This window comes from Haemaphysalis longicornis, unplaced genomic scaffold, assembly GCF_048455015.1.
Source record: "Haemaphysalis longicornis isolate Haplotype H1 unplaced genomic scaffold, Haemaphysalis longicornis Haplotype H1 scaffold_1, whole genome shotgun sequence".
Classification (NCBI taxonomy): domain Eukaryota; kingdom Metazoa; phylum Arthropoda; class Arachnida; order Ixodida; family Ixodidae; genus Haemaphysalis; species Haemaphysalis longicornis.
Window position 1 is genome coordinate 254,950,274 of NW_027526203.1, and position 16,722 is coordinate 254,966,995.

The 16,722-nt window shown below is 48.7% G+C and overlaps 1 protein-coding gene across 1 annotated transcript in view; it reads right to left on the reverse strand.

The window, feature by feature from the left end:
- Positions 1 to 15,589, reverse strand: part of LOC144144444 (lysosomal alpha-mannosidase-like) — a 522,591-nt gene extending 507,002 nt beyond the window's left edge. The window contains exon 1 of the mRNA XM_077675887.1: positions 15,334 to 15,589. Within this exon, the coding sequence (XP_077532013.1) occupies positions 15,334 to 15,486 (153 nt within the window). The 5' untranslated portion in view covers positions 15,487 to 15,589. The remainder of the gene's footprint in view (positions 1 to 15,333) is intronic.
- Between the last annotated feature and the right edge of the window lie 1,133 nt (positions 15,590 to 16,722).

Genomic DNA, 16,722 nt, shown 5'->3' on the forward strand with positions numbered 1-16,722 from the left:
TTTTTTAATTTCGTCGTAGCTTTTCGGCATTTCCCTTACTTCTTCTCGAAATTCACGCTTAAGATCAGCGATCTCGCGTCTTAGGTCAGCAATGTCAGTTTTCATGACCAAAGGAATGCGGGATTATACACAAGGGCACACAATAGCAATGACACTGGGTGGTTGGCACGAGAGGCAACAGAAAAAGTCACTGAGTAAGCGAACAAAGATTACTGCAGAATATTCAAACCTGGGGAATAGGAAGGCGACTATCAGGCGACCGTTCTGTTCGCTGCCTCCGCTGCCAAGTGATGCTGAGGTGGACGGAGCGTTCTTTTGAAGGATCCACTTCGTGACGAAAGCCACACGTGGTCCAGGAAACAGGGGGTGTGGAAAGGCGATGTGGCGAGGGGGTGTGGCGAGTCTACCCGCTAACCCGGACTAATCGACTTCAATCCATTCTCCTCTTAAGTTTCAGGTTAAACAGATTCGAGATAACATAAAAATGCTATCAAATATACTTTAAAAGTGGAAATTAGGTTTCCCCATTTTTTTAAATCTCATGTTCTCTTAGAGCAGGAATCAAAAGACACAACCGCACTGTATACAAGAAAAAGTTACGTTAATTTTGAGAACTGCGAGTGTTTGTGTCTCAGTGCTGTTTGTATATAACTTTCCATTCAAACTATAAGTGGAAGATATGGATGTATAGTTGATGGTGTCCCTGAAGGCCTTCACAAGCAGACAGGGATGCATGCGAATTAACAAGACATTAAAAACTTTAGGCGATTTTAAACACCATGTAGAAAAACCATGAAGAATATTCCATGATATGTTGCCTCGTAATAGGCGTTATAACTTAAGTTATTCTAAACGTAAAAGATAATTGGGAGAGATGGGCAGTGCCTAACGCAAAGTGATAGTATATACGGACAACTTTACATTAAATTGAGGGAAATAATTAGAAGAGAACATGATGGGCCTTGGGAACTGCAGACTACGCAAAATATTTCATGGTTCTGTCCGGGAAGTGGCAAAATATCTTCAGACGCAAGGTAGCGTACCGAACTGGAAAACTAGAAATCACATTTTTGAAGCCCCGGAACCGGTTCGGAACGGTTCCTTTGATTCGTTCCGGTTCGGGTTCAGTTCCAAAATGGCGGAAAAAATATGGTTCCGGTTCAGTTCCGGTTCCGGGCAAAAATTCGGGTTCAGTTCCGGTTTTCGGTTCGGTTCCGGTTCCGGTTCGACACCCTGATTTCGATACGTCTTATATTGCCGCTGGAAAAATGTCTTCTCAGCAATGCATTTGTGTTTAGAGGCGGGAGCCGACTTTAAGGTGCAAGCTTGGTCTTTATAAGCTGGCTTTCCGATATTGTGCGTTGCGCAGTAAAGCATGAGTATGGAAGGAGTGTGGTTGCAGCCCTACTTTATACTCCTTTCCACCGCATCCACCTTTTTCCCGAGTGGCGTGTACTGCTCGCCACGCGTGGCGTCCACCTCCCCCTGCCATATTTATGCATGCATACGGGGAGAGGGGGAGGGAGGGGCACCCAACCGTGGGAGAAGTGAAAGTTGTGATCCCTAGACGGGTGGCCTGCATGCGGGGGAAGCGTGCTACAACCCTTGAGGGAGGAGCGCTCCAATCTTCCCTCCTGGTAGCCCCCGAACCCGCTTGCACGTGTCTCAGCTGCTGATGTGCCGCCGCGATGATTATCTTCCGGCAGACGGACACCACTCATCCCGTTGTAAGCTCGGACGCGCGCAGACAGTTCTCACCATTCCCGACAGCCCACGCGTCTGTCCCAGCGAGCACCACTGCGAATCCCGTTCCAGAACAGCTGCAGCTTCGCGGTGCGACATATACCGTTCAGCACGCGAACTCTCCGTGTGGGAGGTCCTTGTGTGAGCGAAGGCAACCACTTTCCAAGCCGCGCTTTTCGTGACTTTTTCTCCCGAAGAGCGCATTTGAATGCACCTCGGGATTTTTTTTTTTTTTTCCACCTCCATTTCTCAAAAAAGGGCGCCACGCTCGCGCACGCGAGATTTTTCTCCTCCTTTCTTTCTCGCACTAACGCAGTGAAAGGAAGAGGCCCGCAAGGAGCAATGCGGCCCGCCGTTTTCTGTTGACTCGGTTCGCGTGTGCGGCGCCATCCATTTTACGCAGGTGTCACGAAGCCGGCCGTGCACTTTGACTGGAGTGTGTGGAGCGAACCTCGATGCGGTCCTCCGAACGAGTTCGAGTACCAAACACAAGCGGCCATGCCTGGTGGCGGAGGTCATTTCTCAGCCGAGTGACGGATGCGCTACCAACGCGATTCCGCAGGTGTCACGGGTGCTAATTAAGAAGAGTGACTTGTCAAAGGGTGACACTTATTCGCAATTAAAGGTAGAGCGATAAGCTGTGTCAGCTAAATACCATAGTGGAACCCTGACAGATCTGGAATTGCGTGATGTCAGAGTGCTGCAGGTTGCATTTTAAAGAGAAATTGCTCGCCTAACGCTGCTATTTGTCAAATTCGCCCCCTTGGACGTAACGATTGGCCTCCTTGGCGTATTATTGCGGCGCATAATTTTAGCGGTGTTGAACAGGAGTTGAACTCCTGCGTAAAAGTACGCCATTCCGAGCAAATTCTTCAACGCGCCAAAATGGCCTAGTACAGCTAAAATAATTAGCTGCATTATTACCGTGGCATCCCGCATAACCAGCGCATCACTTATAGTTCGCTTTACTACATATATTATTTGTTCCCACCACGAAACCGCCCACACAATCTCCCGCTTGTGTCCTAGATCCCCCTTGCAGCGCACTGTGGTGTCTGGAAAGCGCGCCGGCGGGGAGCTTTATTGGGGTTGTCTACAGGGTCGAAGTCTGCGTTGTCGAAGTCTGCGTTGAATATCCAGGATAAAGCGTGTGACGCGCTCGGTGCTGCCGTCCTCAGCGCGATTGCCGCATGAATGAAATCCGGGAAGGTTGGAATGCGCCCACGCTCGTTCGACTCGTGCCCGTGAACTTGAAAGCCCGAGCAGAAGCGTCGGCATTTGGCGCCGCCGCGCAACTCTCTCGCGTCTCCCTCCGCCTTTCACTCTCTCCCGCGCAGTGCTTGCACACCTGGGCTACGCGGCGGGGGAGTGGAGCAGCACGCGCCCTGGGAACGCGCGGGCGAGGCAGCGGAGCACGCCCGTGATGGAAGAGGTTTTTTTACGCGCGCCCGGGCGCAGCGACACGATTCGAGAACGCCGCCAGCCTCGATTCGGCTCCCTCTTTCCCGCTTCGCGGCAAACGTGAGCGCTGACCTCGGGAAAAGTGCCGGCCGCCCGCGCACTTCCGAAACAAACTTTTCCTGTCGCGCCCACGCCCTTGCACGCTCCCCTTCGCCGACTTCTGGCGCTGCGAGGTTGTTTGTTGCATGACGGGGGAAACAAAACGGATGACCGCTCCAAGGGAGGCCCTAAAATTCCACTCCAAGACAGCCCAGCTCGTGCATCTCCTCTCTGGACGTGGCGGGCGTTGCCACCGGCATTCCTTCCCGGAGGAACTGGCGAGTGGAAGATTTTTAGGAAATAGCGCGAAAACCCATCTGACACTTTGTGGCAATCACTTGGCGGTCAAATTCGAGCAATAGTTCTTTAGTGGGTAACTGGGTCACGCAAGAAATATATGCGCTCACCAGATCTCGCATTCTCACGTCGTGACACACCCACGGTCCGTTGATCAGCCTGTGAATGCCTCGGTCGGGGATGTTTTCTTCAAATTGGCTTCCCGAGGTTTGCAGAATTACATATTACATATTTTACAGAATTACAGTTAATTACGTATTTTTCGGCTAGTTTCGCTTTTCGTTTTGCTGTCACAAGATAGCTCTGCAAAGCTAAGGCGACACCTTTTCTCGCCAAATGCTTCCACAGAGTAGGGAAGAAAAAAAAAAAAAAAACATGCGACCGAGCCCCGTAGTCCAAGATTCCCAAAAACCGCGCTCATTACGCTTATCCCACAAGACGCGATTTAGGAATATATTTCCCCCAGAACTGAAAATGGGAGCGAAACAGGAGGGAAAACTTGCTGTTATTTGGATTTTCCGTTAGTTAGCTTTGTAACGCTGTTTCCCTAATGGCGTCTGTGCGCACCCAAAAATGCACTGCAGTAAACCCAACTTTCTCTGACCATGATGATGATCGTAGTCCTCTAGCGCATCAAGGAGAAAAAAACGCTTCCCGTGGTCTGGATAGAATCTGGGCCCTTCGCACGATGAAGCCGACGTCTATCCGACGGCGCCATTCCGACGCGGTCAAAGCAGTCTATACTTGTAGAGGGGTGCACGGGCGTGCGAAATCAAATGGCGCAGGGTCAAAAGTCCAAACTGCCTGCGAGTCAAAGTCCGAAATCAGACGGCAACCAAGGAATGCCTCACGTGAAAGCTTCGCGCTCAACTATAGTCGTGGCGTAGACGGAGGAGTGCATGATTTTTGTATAAATGTAAGCAGTGCATACAAATGTAACAACGTTCTATGTCGCAGAAAAATTGTGCCCGGTGTAGGTTGACTTGCGCACGCTCGTCTAAAATCAAGTCGGAAGTAACCGGATCACTTTCTGTTCACCCTGGCTCACAGCTAGGTTGGTATACGGCCGTGTGCTTCAAACATATCGGACTGCGCGCAATGTGGTTCTTCTCGCAATAAAAGGGCATAGTACACACGTAAACGGTTTACAGATCATTTGCAAGTGTGCGCCTCCTGCGCAACCTGCAAGTTTGAGAAGTGAGCTAGTTCGCGCGCCACAATAGCCATGCTTCTTGAGCATTGCTCGCTGTCCAATGGTCCACAGAACCCGTGCGGACGCCTGGTAGTGCGTGTCAGACGAAAAAATGGAGCAGAAGTTTATGTGTGTGTGTGCGTGTGTGCGTGTGTGTGCGTGCGTGCGTGTGTGCGTGCGTGTGTGTGCGTGCGTGCGTGCGTGTGTGTGTGTGTGTGTGTGTGTGTGTGTGTGTGTGTGTGTGTGTGTGTGTGTGTTTACAGAGAGAATCACGCACAGCTGTGGTGTAACACAGACAACTCTTAAACTCTTGTGAAGTTGAATTTAGGAGAGAAAACATGTTAAAATAAAGCGCCAGTTACCGCTTCCTACGCGTCGCTTGCAAGCAGATTGTTTGAAGAGAGAACCTCAGATTCCGCGAAAAAGGGCTACTTTCCCACTGGGAACCGCGAGTAGTACGTGAAATTTCTCACAGTGAAGGCTAAACTTTTAGGCTGCAGTTTGACTTCTGCTTTGCAGACTCACCAAGTGTTCCCATTTGCCGCAAGTCACTCGTTGCATGCTCTAGTGCCTTGAAATGTTCGCATAGCTGCTTGCCCCTACCGAAAAATCCTGTTTCCAATCAAACGGCTTCTGAACGGACCTGTTTGACGGAAACTCCGAAATCGTGCGCCGTAAACTCCGAATCGTGCGCACGATTCGGAGTTTACGGCATTCTGTACGCCTATACTATTCTGTTGAACCCCGTTGTGAACACACGCACGGTAATATACAGGGTGTCCCAGCTATCATGCACCAAGATTTAAAAAAAGAGAAGTCGCGTAACTCGAAGAAAACCTAGTGCATAATGTTTGCAGTACTGTGAGGAAGCGGAGAGTAATTTTTTCGTTAATGAGACTTAATCAATTAATTGTAATTAAATATCAGACTCGAAAAATACTGTCCTAATCACTAAAGTGTCAATGAGGCACTTGTAGGTAACCATGAGGGGCATCTAACTGCGCTATTTTCAGCGACGAACTAATTGCGTACTCATTTATTCTGACTGATAAAGGAAACCCGCGAAATATGAAAAATACCACGTGACGACGCTTACGCGCGCATTGTGAAGCAGCGTCCCCAAACAAAGCTGATTGAAAGCAACTGCTTTGCGTGTTACCCGCCCGAAGAGACAGCGCATCACCTTGATAATAGCATGCATGGAAGGAGCAGCAGCAGCAAGATTCACGGGACGCGTGTGCAGATAAGGAGCAAACTCGGTCGCGATTTCTTCTTTCTTTCTTTTGTCTATTTGATTCTTGCTAACTCAGAGGCAGCCTGTTTGAGGGCGTTGCTTTACGGTGCGCGCGGAGGCGCCGTCACGTGGTATTTTTCATATTTCGCGGGTTTTCTTTATCAGTCAAAATAAATGTGTACGCAATTAGTTCATCGCTGAAAATACCGCAGTTAGATGCCCCTCGTGGTTACCTACAAGTGCCTCATTGACACTTGAGTGATTAGGACAGTATTTCTCGAGTTAGATAATTAATTACAATTAGTTAATTAAGTCTCGTTAACGAAAAAATTACTCTCCGCTTCTTCACAGTACTGCGAACATTATGCACTAGGTTTTCTTCGAGTTACGCCTTTACTTTTTTTTAAAATCTTGGTGCATGATAGCTGGGACACCCTGTATATGTCAGTACCTGTATTGAGTACGTCTTTGCGTCCATTCCGCTGTGTGTCAGCAGGATCAGAGGGTGCTAACCACTCATTTTTATTATCGTGGGCCAAGTGGAAATTAAGTACAAACATTAAATACCTTCTAAGTAAGACCTGCTATTCCAAATTATAGGTTGCCCTGTCCACAGCAGTAATCGGATATCTACTATACGAAGCTTACGCAAAATAAAGAAAATTTGTGTGAGCTGCGAAACACCAAAGAGTGAGCATGGCCGAGTGTTTTATGAAACTTAAAGGGGCCATGCAGACAAAATACAAGTTTGTTTTATTCGAAAGATTTCGTGTTTTATAGAGCCCCCAGAGCTTTTCCGGCAACAAATGATGCCGTATTCAAAGAAAAAATAATCAATTTAGGTTAAAATTTTGATTTCCCACACCAAATCGTGTGTTTTTGGGACGTCAGCAATGAAGTCATAAGTGCGCGTATTCAAACGAACTTCCACTGCGTCATTCAGCTCTGCAGCCTTGCTTGCTGTCGGTCGTCCCACATGGCGCTACCATACTCATCCACGGACCGTTGTTCGCCGTTGCTTCGTTTTTGACCGTATTTGCACCTGGCTTGTTTTTGTTAGTTTAGAAAGTAATCATTTCGTGAAACATGGGGTATCCTCGACAAACAGGGTCACGTAAGACAACGTCGCTTACGCCAATCGGCCAGTGTCGTGTAAGACAACTCCAAAGCGGCGGACTGATGTGCAGCTAAAACAAGCATAGTGCGCCCAGTACCAACAGCTGTGTGCATCGGTACTACTTCTATGCTTACGTGTATTTCCGTAACTTTAATTGTTTACCGCACCGTTCCTACTGCATGCTGTAAAATGAATATGCATTACATTGAGGCGCAAACAGCTCGATCGTCAAGCTTATAAGCCGTGCCTAATTTGCGTTTGCTTTTGCCGGCCTCAGCCAATCGCACAGCTGGGTACATATGACATCATAGGTTCTGTTGCGGGAAATGAGCTAGTAGGTCGCATGACCATTCCATTTTTTCCTAATTAAATAGCTTATTTGAGCGATTGTGTGCGTTAAAAGCGGTGTCAGTATGATTCTAACGAGGCAATCTTTCGAATGAAGCACACTTGTGTTTTGTCTGCACGGCCCCTTTAACAGCGCTTTTAACTGGGCGAGGGAAAGGAGACACAACACGGTACAGCGTACAGTGTTTGTCTTGTCATGCATTAAGGCACGACACTGCTGCATGACAAGACCAGTCATGTCTGTACCATGAGTGGTCTTGGTTGGGATGCCTTTCTATAACCCCCAAGTAAAAAACTTCTGGCTACAGCCCTGGTCTTGGTACATACATGACTGATCACGTCTCTAAAGTCATGACTTTACAGTCCTGACGCTGCAGTATCGTGTTTTGTCTTGTCATGTACGAAGCAGCCCGCCTCCGTACCTCTTAAGTTGATGACTGAGTGTACGTACTGCCGCAGAGTTGTTACGTATTTCGATTGTCATTCGTGCAGTTCACCCGAACTTGGCAGTTATTTCCTATCCGTCAGATAAAGTCGTAAGATTCGTGCTCTCTGATTCATATTTTAAGTGCAGAGCACTTTAGGGGCTCGCTTTGTCGTCGTAGCTCTCTGTAACGGTCGCTGTCAAACGACTGCTGAAATCAGGCGGCGCCGCGAGATAACGCACCCAAGTAGAGCCTGGCGTTCCGTCGCAGGGCGTCCCGCAGAGGCTTTGAAAACCAAGCGGTTTAAATAGTCATAGCCGATCGAAACTCGTGAAACGCTGGCGCTTGTCGTACATCTCTCAGTTTGTTTAGAGCAAACAAACTGCAGGTACATTTGATGCAAAATATATGTAATTAACCGGTAGCCCCCGCGTTCATTTTAGTTCACAACGCTTGGTTTTAGCGATAGTAAGCGAAAAAAAAAAAAGTGGCAGTGCAACGTCGGCACGTGCGGGAGGAAAAGCAAGCACAAAAAGAACAGAACTCCCGCTGGCGCTGTTTCAGGCATGCAGGGGACACGCGAACACTACGGAGGCGGCAAATTCGAATTGCTTTGGGTGTTAGCGGTGAGCGGATAATGGCGCTACAGTCCATTATGGCGAATCACTTTCTCTGCACTCACGCCAGCTTTCACATTGAGTGGAACGGCTTTAATTATTGTATGTGTACCTTGTTTAAATGTGGCTGCACTAACATCACGGCTATGCGAAGCTGACCACACCGAGGCCGAGCATGCGGTTTTTGACCAGCAATTTTGTATTTCAGCGCCGTTTGAAATGTGTGACGCAGGGACTCTCTCTGCTTCTGTTGCACGGTCTCATTTGCAGCACACCTGATCCGAAAAAATACCTCCGTGCCTTTATATGGAATACAGGCTCTCAGCAAGTTTAGGACACCGGCCGACATGTGCAAGCGCGACTAAGCTGCGCATCGCTGCTCTCTCCTCAGCGTGGCCGAAACGTATTTCCAGATCCGAGCTTGTCCAAGATATATTTCCCAGCTGCCTCCCACTTGCCTCGAACGGAAGGACTTGGAGCAAATTTTGTGCTTGTGCACAGGGCTTATTCCATCAATTTCTAAAGGCGTCTTGTATCGGCTTCACTGTCTATACGCCTTTGAGGACAATAGGATTTTCTTGCAGACAATAAGACGTTCTAAATATCTTGAACACCTGCGCGCGTGTGCGCTTTTGTCTGTGTGTGGAAATGTGCGCGGGAGTCAATGATAACTCCTTTTAGTATGCTGTTTTTTGCTTTTACTAAAGGAGGGTCGTCAAAGTTTCTCTCTCTCTCTCTCTCTCTCTCTGCTAAAGTGGTAAATCCTGCAAAGACAGCTTCACCATAAAATCAAGGAGCAACACTTGAAAGTTTCTGTCACATAGATGTTGAACGAGGAGTTATTTAAGCTAAGTAGTATGGCCACAGGAGTTCCAAACAGTGCACAAAGAAGTGATCGGTCAAGTGTGCACTGAAGCCATACCGGCGTCTCTGTTGTCCCTAATGATCGTCGAAAGGTGTTCCAACTACACAGAAGCTCGCCGCTGCGTACGGGCTGCAGCTGTGTCGCGCTCCTTCCGACAGCTGCGGACAGCAAGCAAGCGCTGCTGATGAGTCGGCTGAGTATATTGCTGGTGCTGCTGCAAGGCCCCGCCGCACTGGGAACCGAGATCCCCTAGCACCGCACTAATCGCGCACGTTGTTACCCGTGGTTTCCCCTGCCGCCGTGTGAGCGGCGAGCCTTGGCGCCTGAAGGTTATCCCGCGAAAAAAAAAAAAAAAAAACTGGAACAAAGCGGCCAATGGCGCCCCATTAACACCAGCCGTTTTGTGGGTCTAGGTGCAATGGAAATTACAAACAATGTGGTGGTTGGATAACTAAACTCACACTACACACCGTAACATAATAGTGTGGTGCAGTATTATTATAACGAATTCTCTCCAAATAAGTGACCACCCTTGAAAGCGCTATAAGGCCATCTCAGAAAACCGTACGAACGTTTCGGTGTGTACTTCAGATGCTGGGCGACGCCAACAGACTCGTATCTATGCATAGCTCACACGTTGACACGGCAGGGTGCCTTCTAACCTAGCTTGTAGGACGTACTACATTACGCTTAAAGCGGCGTACGGCGAGCACCGAAGAATTTTCGTGGTGCTTTAGGGGCAGCGCCGCATGAGAATCGACGGTCCCTCGAACTATAGGCTTCGGCATATTTCAATTATAGTATGTGTCCATTTCTCAATCTGTTTGCAAGTTTACAATACAGCATCACTGGCAAGCAGTTTTAATGGAATGTAACAAATAAACGTCATGTAATACGGCATGTGATTTCAACTGATTAGACACTGCAACAGTGCGCAAAGTTATGACACATTATGAGTCCTGTCTGCGTTAATACGACTCGATACAATTTAATTAAAGAGCTCGTCTTCTCCGCGCAAGACAGCGAAAGTTCCCAATATTTTTGCGTTGCTATGGAACGAAACGCTCGTCAAGAAGATAACCGATGCAAATCAAGCGTTGAGGACGCCAAGGAAGGCGCTGGGGAAGGTTTGTCACTCTTTTTTATTGTTGCTGTTCTTTCAGAATGAATGTGAGAGATTATAGGTAAGGCCTAGCAAATAAATGTCGGTAGAATCTGAAACCCCGACCTCCCGGATCAGGTTTCAACAACGACCCGGCACACACAGAGAGGAATGAGATCACTGCAGTCGCCGTTTCGAGCGCTCCTGGGGGGTCGCGGTTAGCGGCGTAAAAATGGCGGCTCAGCTGACCTCGACGCGAAGAAAAGCAAGCGGAACACTCGAGCAAACACTCCATAAAATTGCTGCACAAACTTTTATGCAAGATTTGCGTCCGAGCAGCGGGTCACGACAAGTGTGAACCGCTGTTTACGACTGTCAGTCCCGTTTCGGGTATCGTGTTCACATCGAGCGCGGCGTTAACATGTAACGCTCTCAGCCTTCCCGGTTGCTGCTATCGATTGTAGATATCCAACGTTTGCAGTGATTTAACTCTGCCCGCTACGCATTGCGCAATTTCACTTGTTAACCCTTGTGATCAAGCCCACCAAGCCCTTTTCAGATCTCTGGTTCATATATAAGAATGATGCTGCTGCTACTGGCGTGCTTCGCACCTGAGTTTAACTTTTTTATTCGCCGATTGAAAAAGTAATTTACGCGACAGTTAACTATTACTGCGAAGCAGTATATGTCTAGCTGCCCAAGTTTTCATTCCGGTGAAGTCGATTTACTCGGCGCCGCTGCGGCGCTCCTCCTCGCCACCGCTGACACCGCTTTCACAAGCGTTATTCTCCTCGCCACCACCGATGCCTCTTTCACAAGCTGCGCAATAGGCTGACAACGGCGGTAGAGCCCTTATCGGGCGTTACCGCAGCAACTTGCCCGCTTTGAATGTCGACGTGGGTCCCGAATTCTTTTTCAGCACAAAAAGGCTTTCCGCGCGACATTTTCGCCCGTGTATTTCCCGCCTAAGCACGCGCCCATCACCGGTTGCCGGTTTATGCGTGCACTGGTTGGGGTAGAAGCAGGGGGGCGTGCATGCGCAGCTAGTCTTCATGCCGCTACCGATGACACACCTGTTGTGCTGGCGGGAAATTTAAACTTGGAAGTCTCACGGCTCAATGCGACCTGTCAGCTGTCCTCAATGGTCGAGCGACTTGGGTTTGGATTGGTGTGTTACACGGACAGTGAGATGCCTACGACGCGGAACGGAAATGGACAGCCACTTCTTTGTGCATTAGAATACAGCTAGAGTTCTTCCAGGTTTTAACTCCCTATGGACAGACGTGTGTCGTTCGCTCGGAGAAAGAACTGCGGGACTCGAAGGAGCGTCTGCCAGAACAGAAGCGCGAATGGGTGCGAAAACAACAGAAAGCCGCTGCCGCCGCCGTTTCCACCGCAAGTTCCAGCTCGCCGAGTATCTGGGAATCTCGCCCGGATGAACAACAACGTCGACGCGAGCCAATATTTCTTGTTCATCTTTGTGAGCGACAAAGTTTGGCGGTACCTTTCACTTCTAAGCACGCGCACATAACGGGTTGCCGGTTTATCAGGCATGCGGTGGGGGTAGAAAGAAGGGGGGAGGGGGGAGGGGGGGCATGCACGCGCAGATATAGGTTTCATGCCCTCACTGATGACATCTCCATTATGCTGGCGGGAGGTTTAAATGTGTACGTCCACCGCCCCAATGCGAACTTTTCGGTGTCCTCAGTGGTGGAGCGGATTGGGTTTGTGTGTTACGCAGACAGTAAGATGCCTAGGGTACGGGAGAGAAACAGACAGTTCCATGTTTGTCCGTAGAATAAATCTCGAGTCCTTCAAAGTTTCATTGGGCTAAGTGTTAATTGCTCGATCGCAAATTACAAACAAACGTGTTTTCGTTCATGCATTTCGTGTACTGCGTCCAGCTTCGTAGGTCATCCTTATTCACTTATTAACATAGTGGAGCGGCACTAATCTTTTTCTATAAGTGCTTAGTTCAGACCGCGGTAGGTGTGGGAAGACTTAAAGGGAAATATTAGCCAGGCGGAATAAAAATGCGAACAGCCGGCAGAGGGAAGGAAACGATGGTCGGTTGAATTAATTCAATAGCCGGCTGCTGGCGGTGATGCTCCCGCACCGCAAATATAGATAGTCTATTGTTCCAAACGTCACGTCTGTTCTTATGCGTTCGCCTCTATTCCTTTTCTTCCGACAAAGAGAATCGTAAACTCGGTGTGCAATAACGAGTGATTTGAGTGTCGATAAAGCGGCTATACATTCCTCGTTTGATTGCGCGGGGGCATTGTGCCTGAATCACGAGCTCCGCCGCCCAATCCCCTCTTTCTTTACATGCAGAGTTTTGGGCAAAGAAATCCGATACGTCGCTAGATGAAACGCGGATTCCGCGCCATTGACTGAACGAAATTGAAGCACGTGTTTCACCTTCCATAGGAAAGAAAGGCGGCGGAGGCTTGCTTCAGCCGCCGCGTTTTCTTCCCGACATGAGTGACGCGCTTTCGTCGACGTGTACATGTGAACGCGTCCGTCCTCCGGCGTTTTTCTTTTTCTTGTTTCTCAAAAGGGACCGCAAAGACGACAAGCATCTTTGTTTTATTTGAAAGAAACAGCCTACCCGCCGCGGTCGCTCAGTGGCGAAGGCGTTGCGCTGCTGAGCACGAGGTCGCGGGTTCGATTCCCGGCCGCGGCGGCTGCTTTTCTGATGGAGGCGAAAAGCAAAAACGCCTGTGTGTACGAGATTTCGGCGCACGTTAAAGATCCCCAGGTGGTCAAAAATTAATCAGGAGCCCTCCACTACGGCGCGCCTCATCGCCTGCGTTGCGTCGGCGCGTTAAACCCTACAATCAATCAATCAAAGAAACCGCCTGCGATAGCTTCCACGAACCCCATTTTATTTTGGCCCGCAGTATGTTGTTTTCGGACGCAAAAAAAAACTGACTCGCAAAAAAAAAACTGACCAACTCTTCAAATTTGACGTTATTTGTGGTTAAGTGAAGTGATTTGTGTTAATGATGTTTCAAATTTATTGGCTTCAAATTTGGCGTTAAGCGATGTCATTTGCGGGGTAACAGAAACGGAGTAATGCGTGTGCGATCAAACGAAACACGAGACCGCACAACAATCGCGCAATCACGTTTATGGGGGGTAGGCATACGTTGTCGGCGGCCATCAATCGCGCAGACTACTCCCAATGATGTCACAGGGAAAGCGCGAGGAAGCGGGTGGTGAATCGCCACTCTTTTTAACTGTTTCGAGTTCGCGTTAAAATTGACGTGAGTATTATTATGTCGTGGCGACCTTTGGAATGAACCAAAATTGTCATTTGTCTTCATGTTGCTTTTGGTGGAGGCTCATCCTCGAACACAGTTAGACTTCTAAGAAATTCGGATCCATATTAGGATTCGTATCCAAGACTTTCTCGTTACAAAGGTGTGACACCACGACGTGACACCACGGGCACTTGACCGATTTCGCGGCTGGACGAAGTAGGAAAGCGGTCGTAGTATGCATTTAGTGGACCAAGGTTTAGGGTGGTATACAAATAAGATGCGGTATTCCGCAAGGCGGCGTGCTATCCCCATTCCTACTGCTGGTGGGCTATCGCGTCTCCTAGTTATATGACGGAGAAAACAAATTCCCGACCTACAGCATCCATCGATGACTCTCCCACCGAAAGTCAAACCTGCATTTCAGAAAAGCAGATAAAACTTTGCGCTTTGAAGCACATACAAAATCCCAACGTTCTAGTTTTCTAAAAATAGCCCGTTCTATAACGTACAATGTTTGTGTTTGAATAGAGCGAAACTGAAGATTTTCCAACGTGCTAGGACGTAGGACAATGATAGGAGGCTGTTGTCACATCGTGGCTACTGTCACAAAAACGCCATGTGACTTGTCCGCGGTACCGCAACGTGCCACAAAAGAGTCCGCTCAATAAATTTATTAGTTCATTCATTCCATCAATGCAGGACAAACCAGACTACCCAGTTCTCGGGTTCTTGTCTCGCGGATTGAAACACAAAGCCGAGCCGGACCGGTTCGCCACGCTTCCTAGGTTATAGTGCTATAAAGTGGGCTAGTGAGAACTTTAGTGGGGAACGAACAGAGCATGTAGTAATACGTTTCCGGCTCATGCTTGGCCCGGCAGCGTACCGTTATCATCAAAACACGTGCATGAAAGGAACGCACACGAGACGAACCTTCGTGTGGTGTGCGTCCCTAAATGCGGAAGTGTTGTTGAGGGTGTCGTCCAAAAAATGAACAAATAAATGTTGAAAAGGAAAAAAAGTCAATGACAGTCAGCGATAACCGAAAATGCAGAAATGCACTCTCTATACCCTCTGAAATGCTGAATTACGGACCCATAGACTCTAAACTGACCAATTTGATGTGTTGACAAGTAACATTTAACACCAGGTCTCTCGGATAACCGCTTTTCTTGAATATAAGCTACGTTGCCGATTCACGCGCTCCTTTAAGTTGTCATCACGTCAGTTCTGGCAAAAGAAACGTTGATTGAACGTTAACTTTGAACGTTGCTTCTGGTTTTTAACTTGCGTACAATTTCGGTGCTAGATAGAGCCGACCGTACACTGCGTTAAAAAAACATAATGACGATTTACGTCATCCAGTCAAAGCAACCTTTACTTTCTTCCGTGACAGCTCACCGGCCGTGTCTAAAACTTCCAAAGTTTGCGGACAAGTGATGCCAGCGGAGCAGACGATGCAGGGCTACTTGTTAATCATAAGTGTTTTCCATGACAGCTCACGGATCGTCAAACACCTTGCCGGTAATTATGACTGAATTGTCGAGGAGAAAAAAAGTGCCACTTCTTGCGTCGTTCCCTGTTCATGCGAGACAGGGGGGCGGTTGACGGCGGAGCAGACGACACTCACCTTGTAGTCGCAGGCGGTGCCGTGCAGGCGTCGTTCGCGCTGCGCCGCCTGCCGATGCTGCAGGCCGGCGAGCGCCGAGCAGAGCACGAGCGAGAGCATGCCGGAGAGCAGGAGCATGGTGGCCAGGCCCTGCACGACCGGGTCCCTGCGCATATCCAGGGCGACTGACACCAGCAGCGGCAGCAGCGAGGCCCGCTCCTCCTGCTCGCCGACGCCGCTCGCCGTCCCCTCCTCCGGAGACGCCAGACGCCGCGCGCCACTTCCCGCTGCTACCTCTCCCAAGATGGCGCCACTGCGTCAACGAGAGGCGCCACTTTTGACTTGGCGAAGGCCGCGTTTTCGAAGGCGCTACTTTGTTCGGGCGGTGAGCGCCTTTGGGGCGACTGTCGCGTCGTATGAGGGTTCGCCTTCTGGGAATATTATATCCTGGATATTCCCCGTATGGAACGTTGCCTGTCCAAATCGTTTGTTTGTTCAGGGGAGCTTACCACATTGGCTTGAACAGAAGACAAAGGGACCGCGAAGTCGCTGCTGGAATGTGTTTGGGCTTCGGGGCTAGGAACTGCTTCCAGATCGATCCGTGATTCCGTGCTTCCGCAGATTGACCCGTGATTCGAAAGGAATAGAGAAACGCCTTTATTCCAGATAAAAGCGAATCGGTGAGCCCTCTGGTCGCGGTTAAAATAAATGAATATGTTCACTCAATCGTTGGGATTATTTTTTTGCCCAACTTCCATGACAAGGGGTGAGGAAGAGACGTGCTGGCCGTCAGTGAAACAGAAGACGCATGGCCTTTCATCTGCGTACTGTTATACGTGTAACGTGTTAAAATCTTGAGACCAGTGGAATTAGCACACGGTTCAAACTACGAAAAAGTTAACAATAGTAATTTGCTTTAGTTCACCATGGTACCACCCGCACTATAGAGAAGTCTAACCCTCTTTCAGCAAGTTCACTACTATTGTGAATCGTGAGAGGAATCGCCATCCGTAACTCCAACAGTGGTAAGAAATTACAACAAATTTTGAAGTTTGGAAAAAAACATTCCAACTGTCAGCGTATGGTGACAAGGCCACTGGTTTAAACGAGAACTTTAAACAGTCAGAAGTTGTACTTTCGGGTGCGCAGGGTGTTTTGTTTGACCACCTGAAAGGATTGCTTTAATTACTTGTTTAAGAGCGTGAAGTTCAGAAGCTAAAAATTGAATTAAAAGAAATTGTAGGTACGTCTTCTCAATTGATTTGTCCATATTTAAATCGACGAACTAAGGTGCGTGCGCGTGCATGGGTGAGTGAGGGAAAGGTGGCGTGGGCGTATATGCGCGTGCGCGTGCATGTACACTCATGGAGAAATCAAACGCGAACACGACAACATGAAACATAACACGCA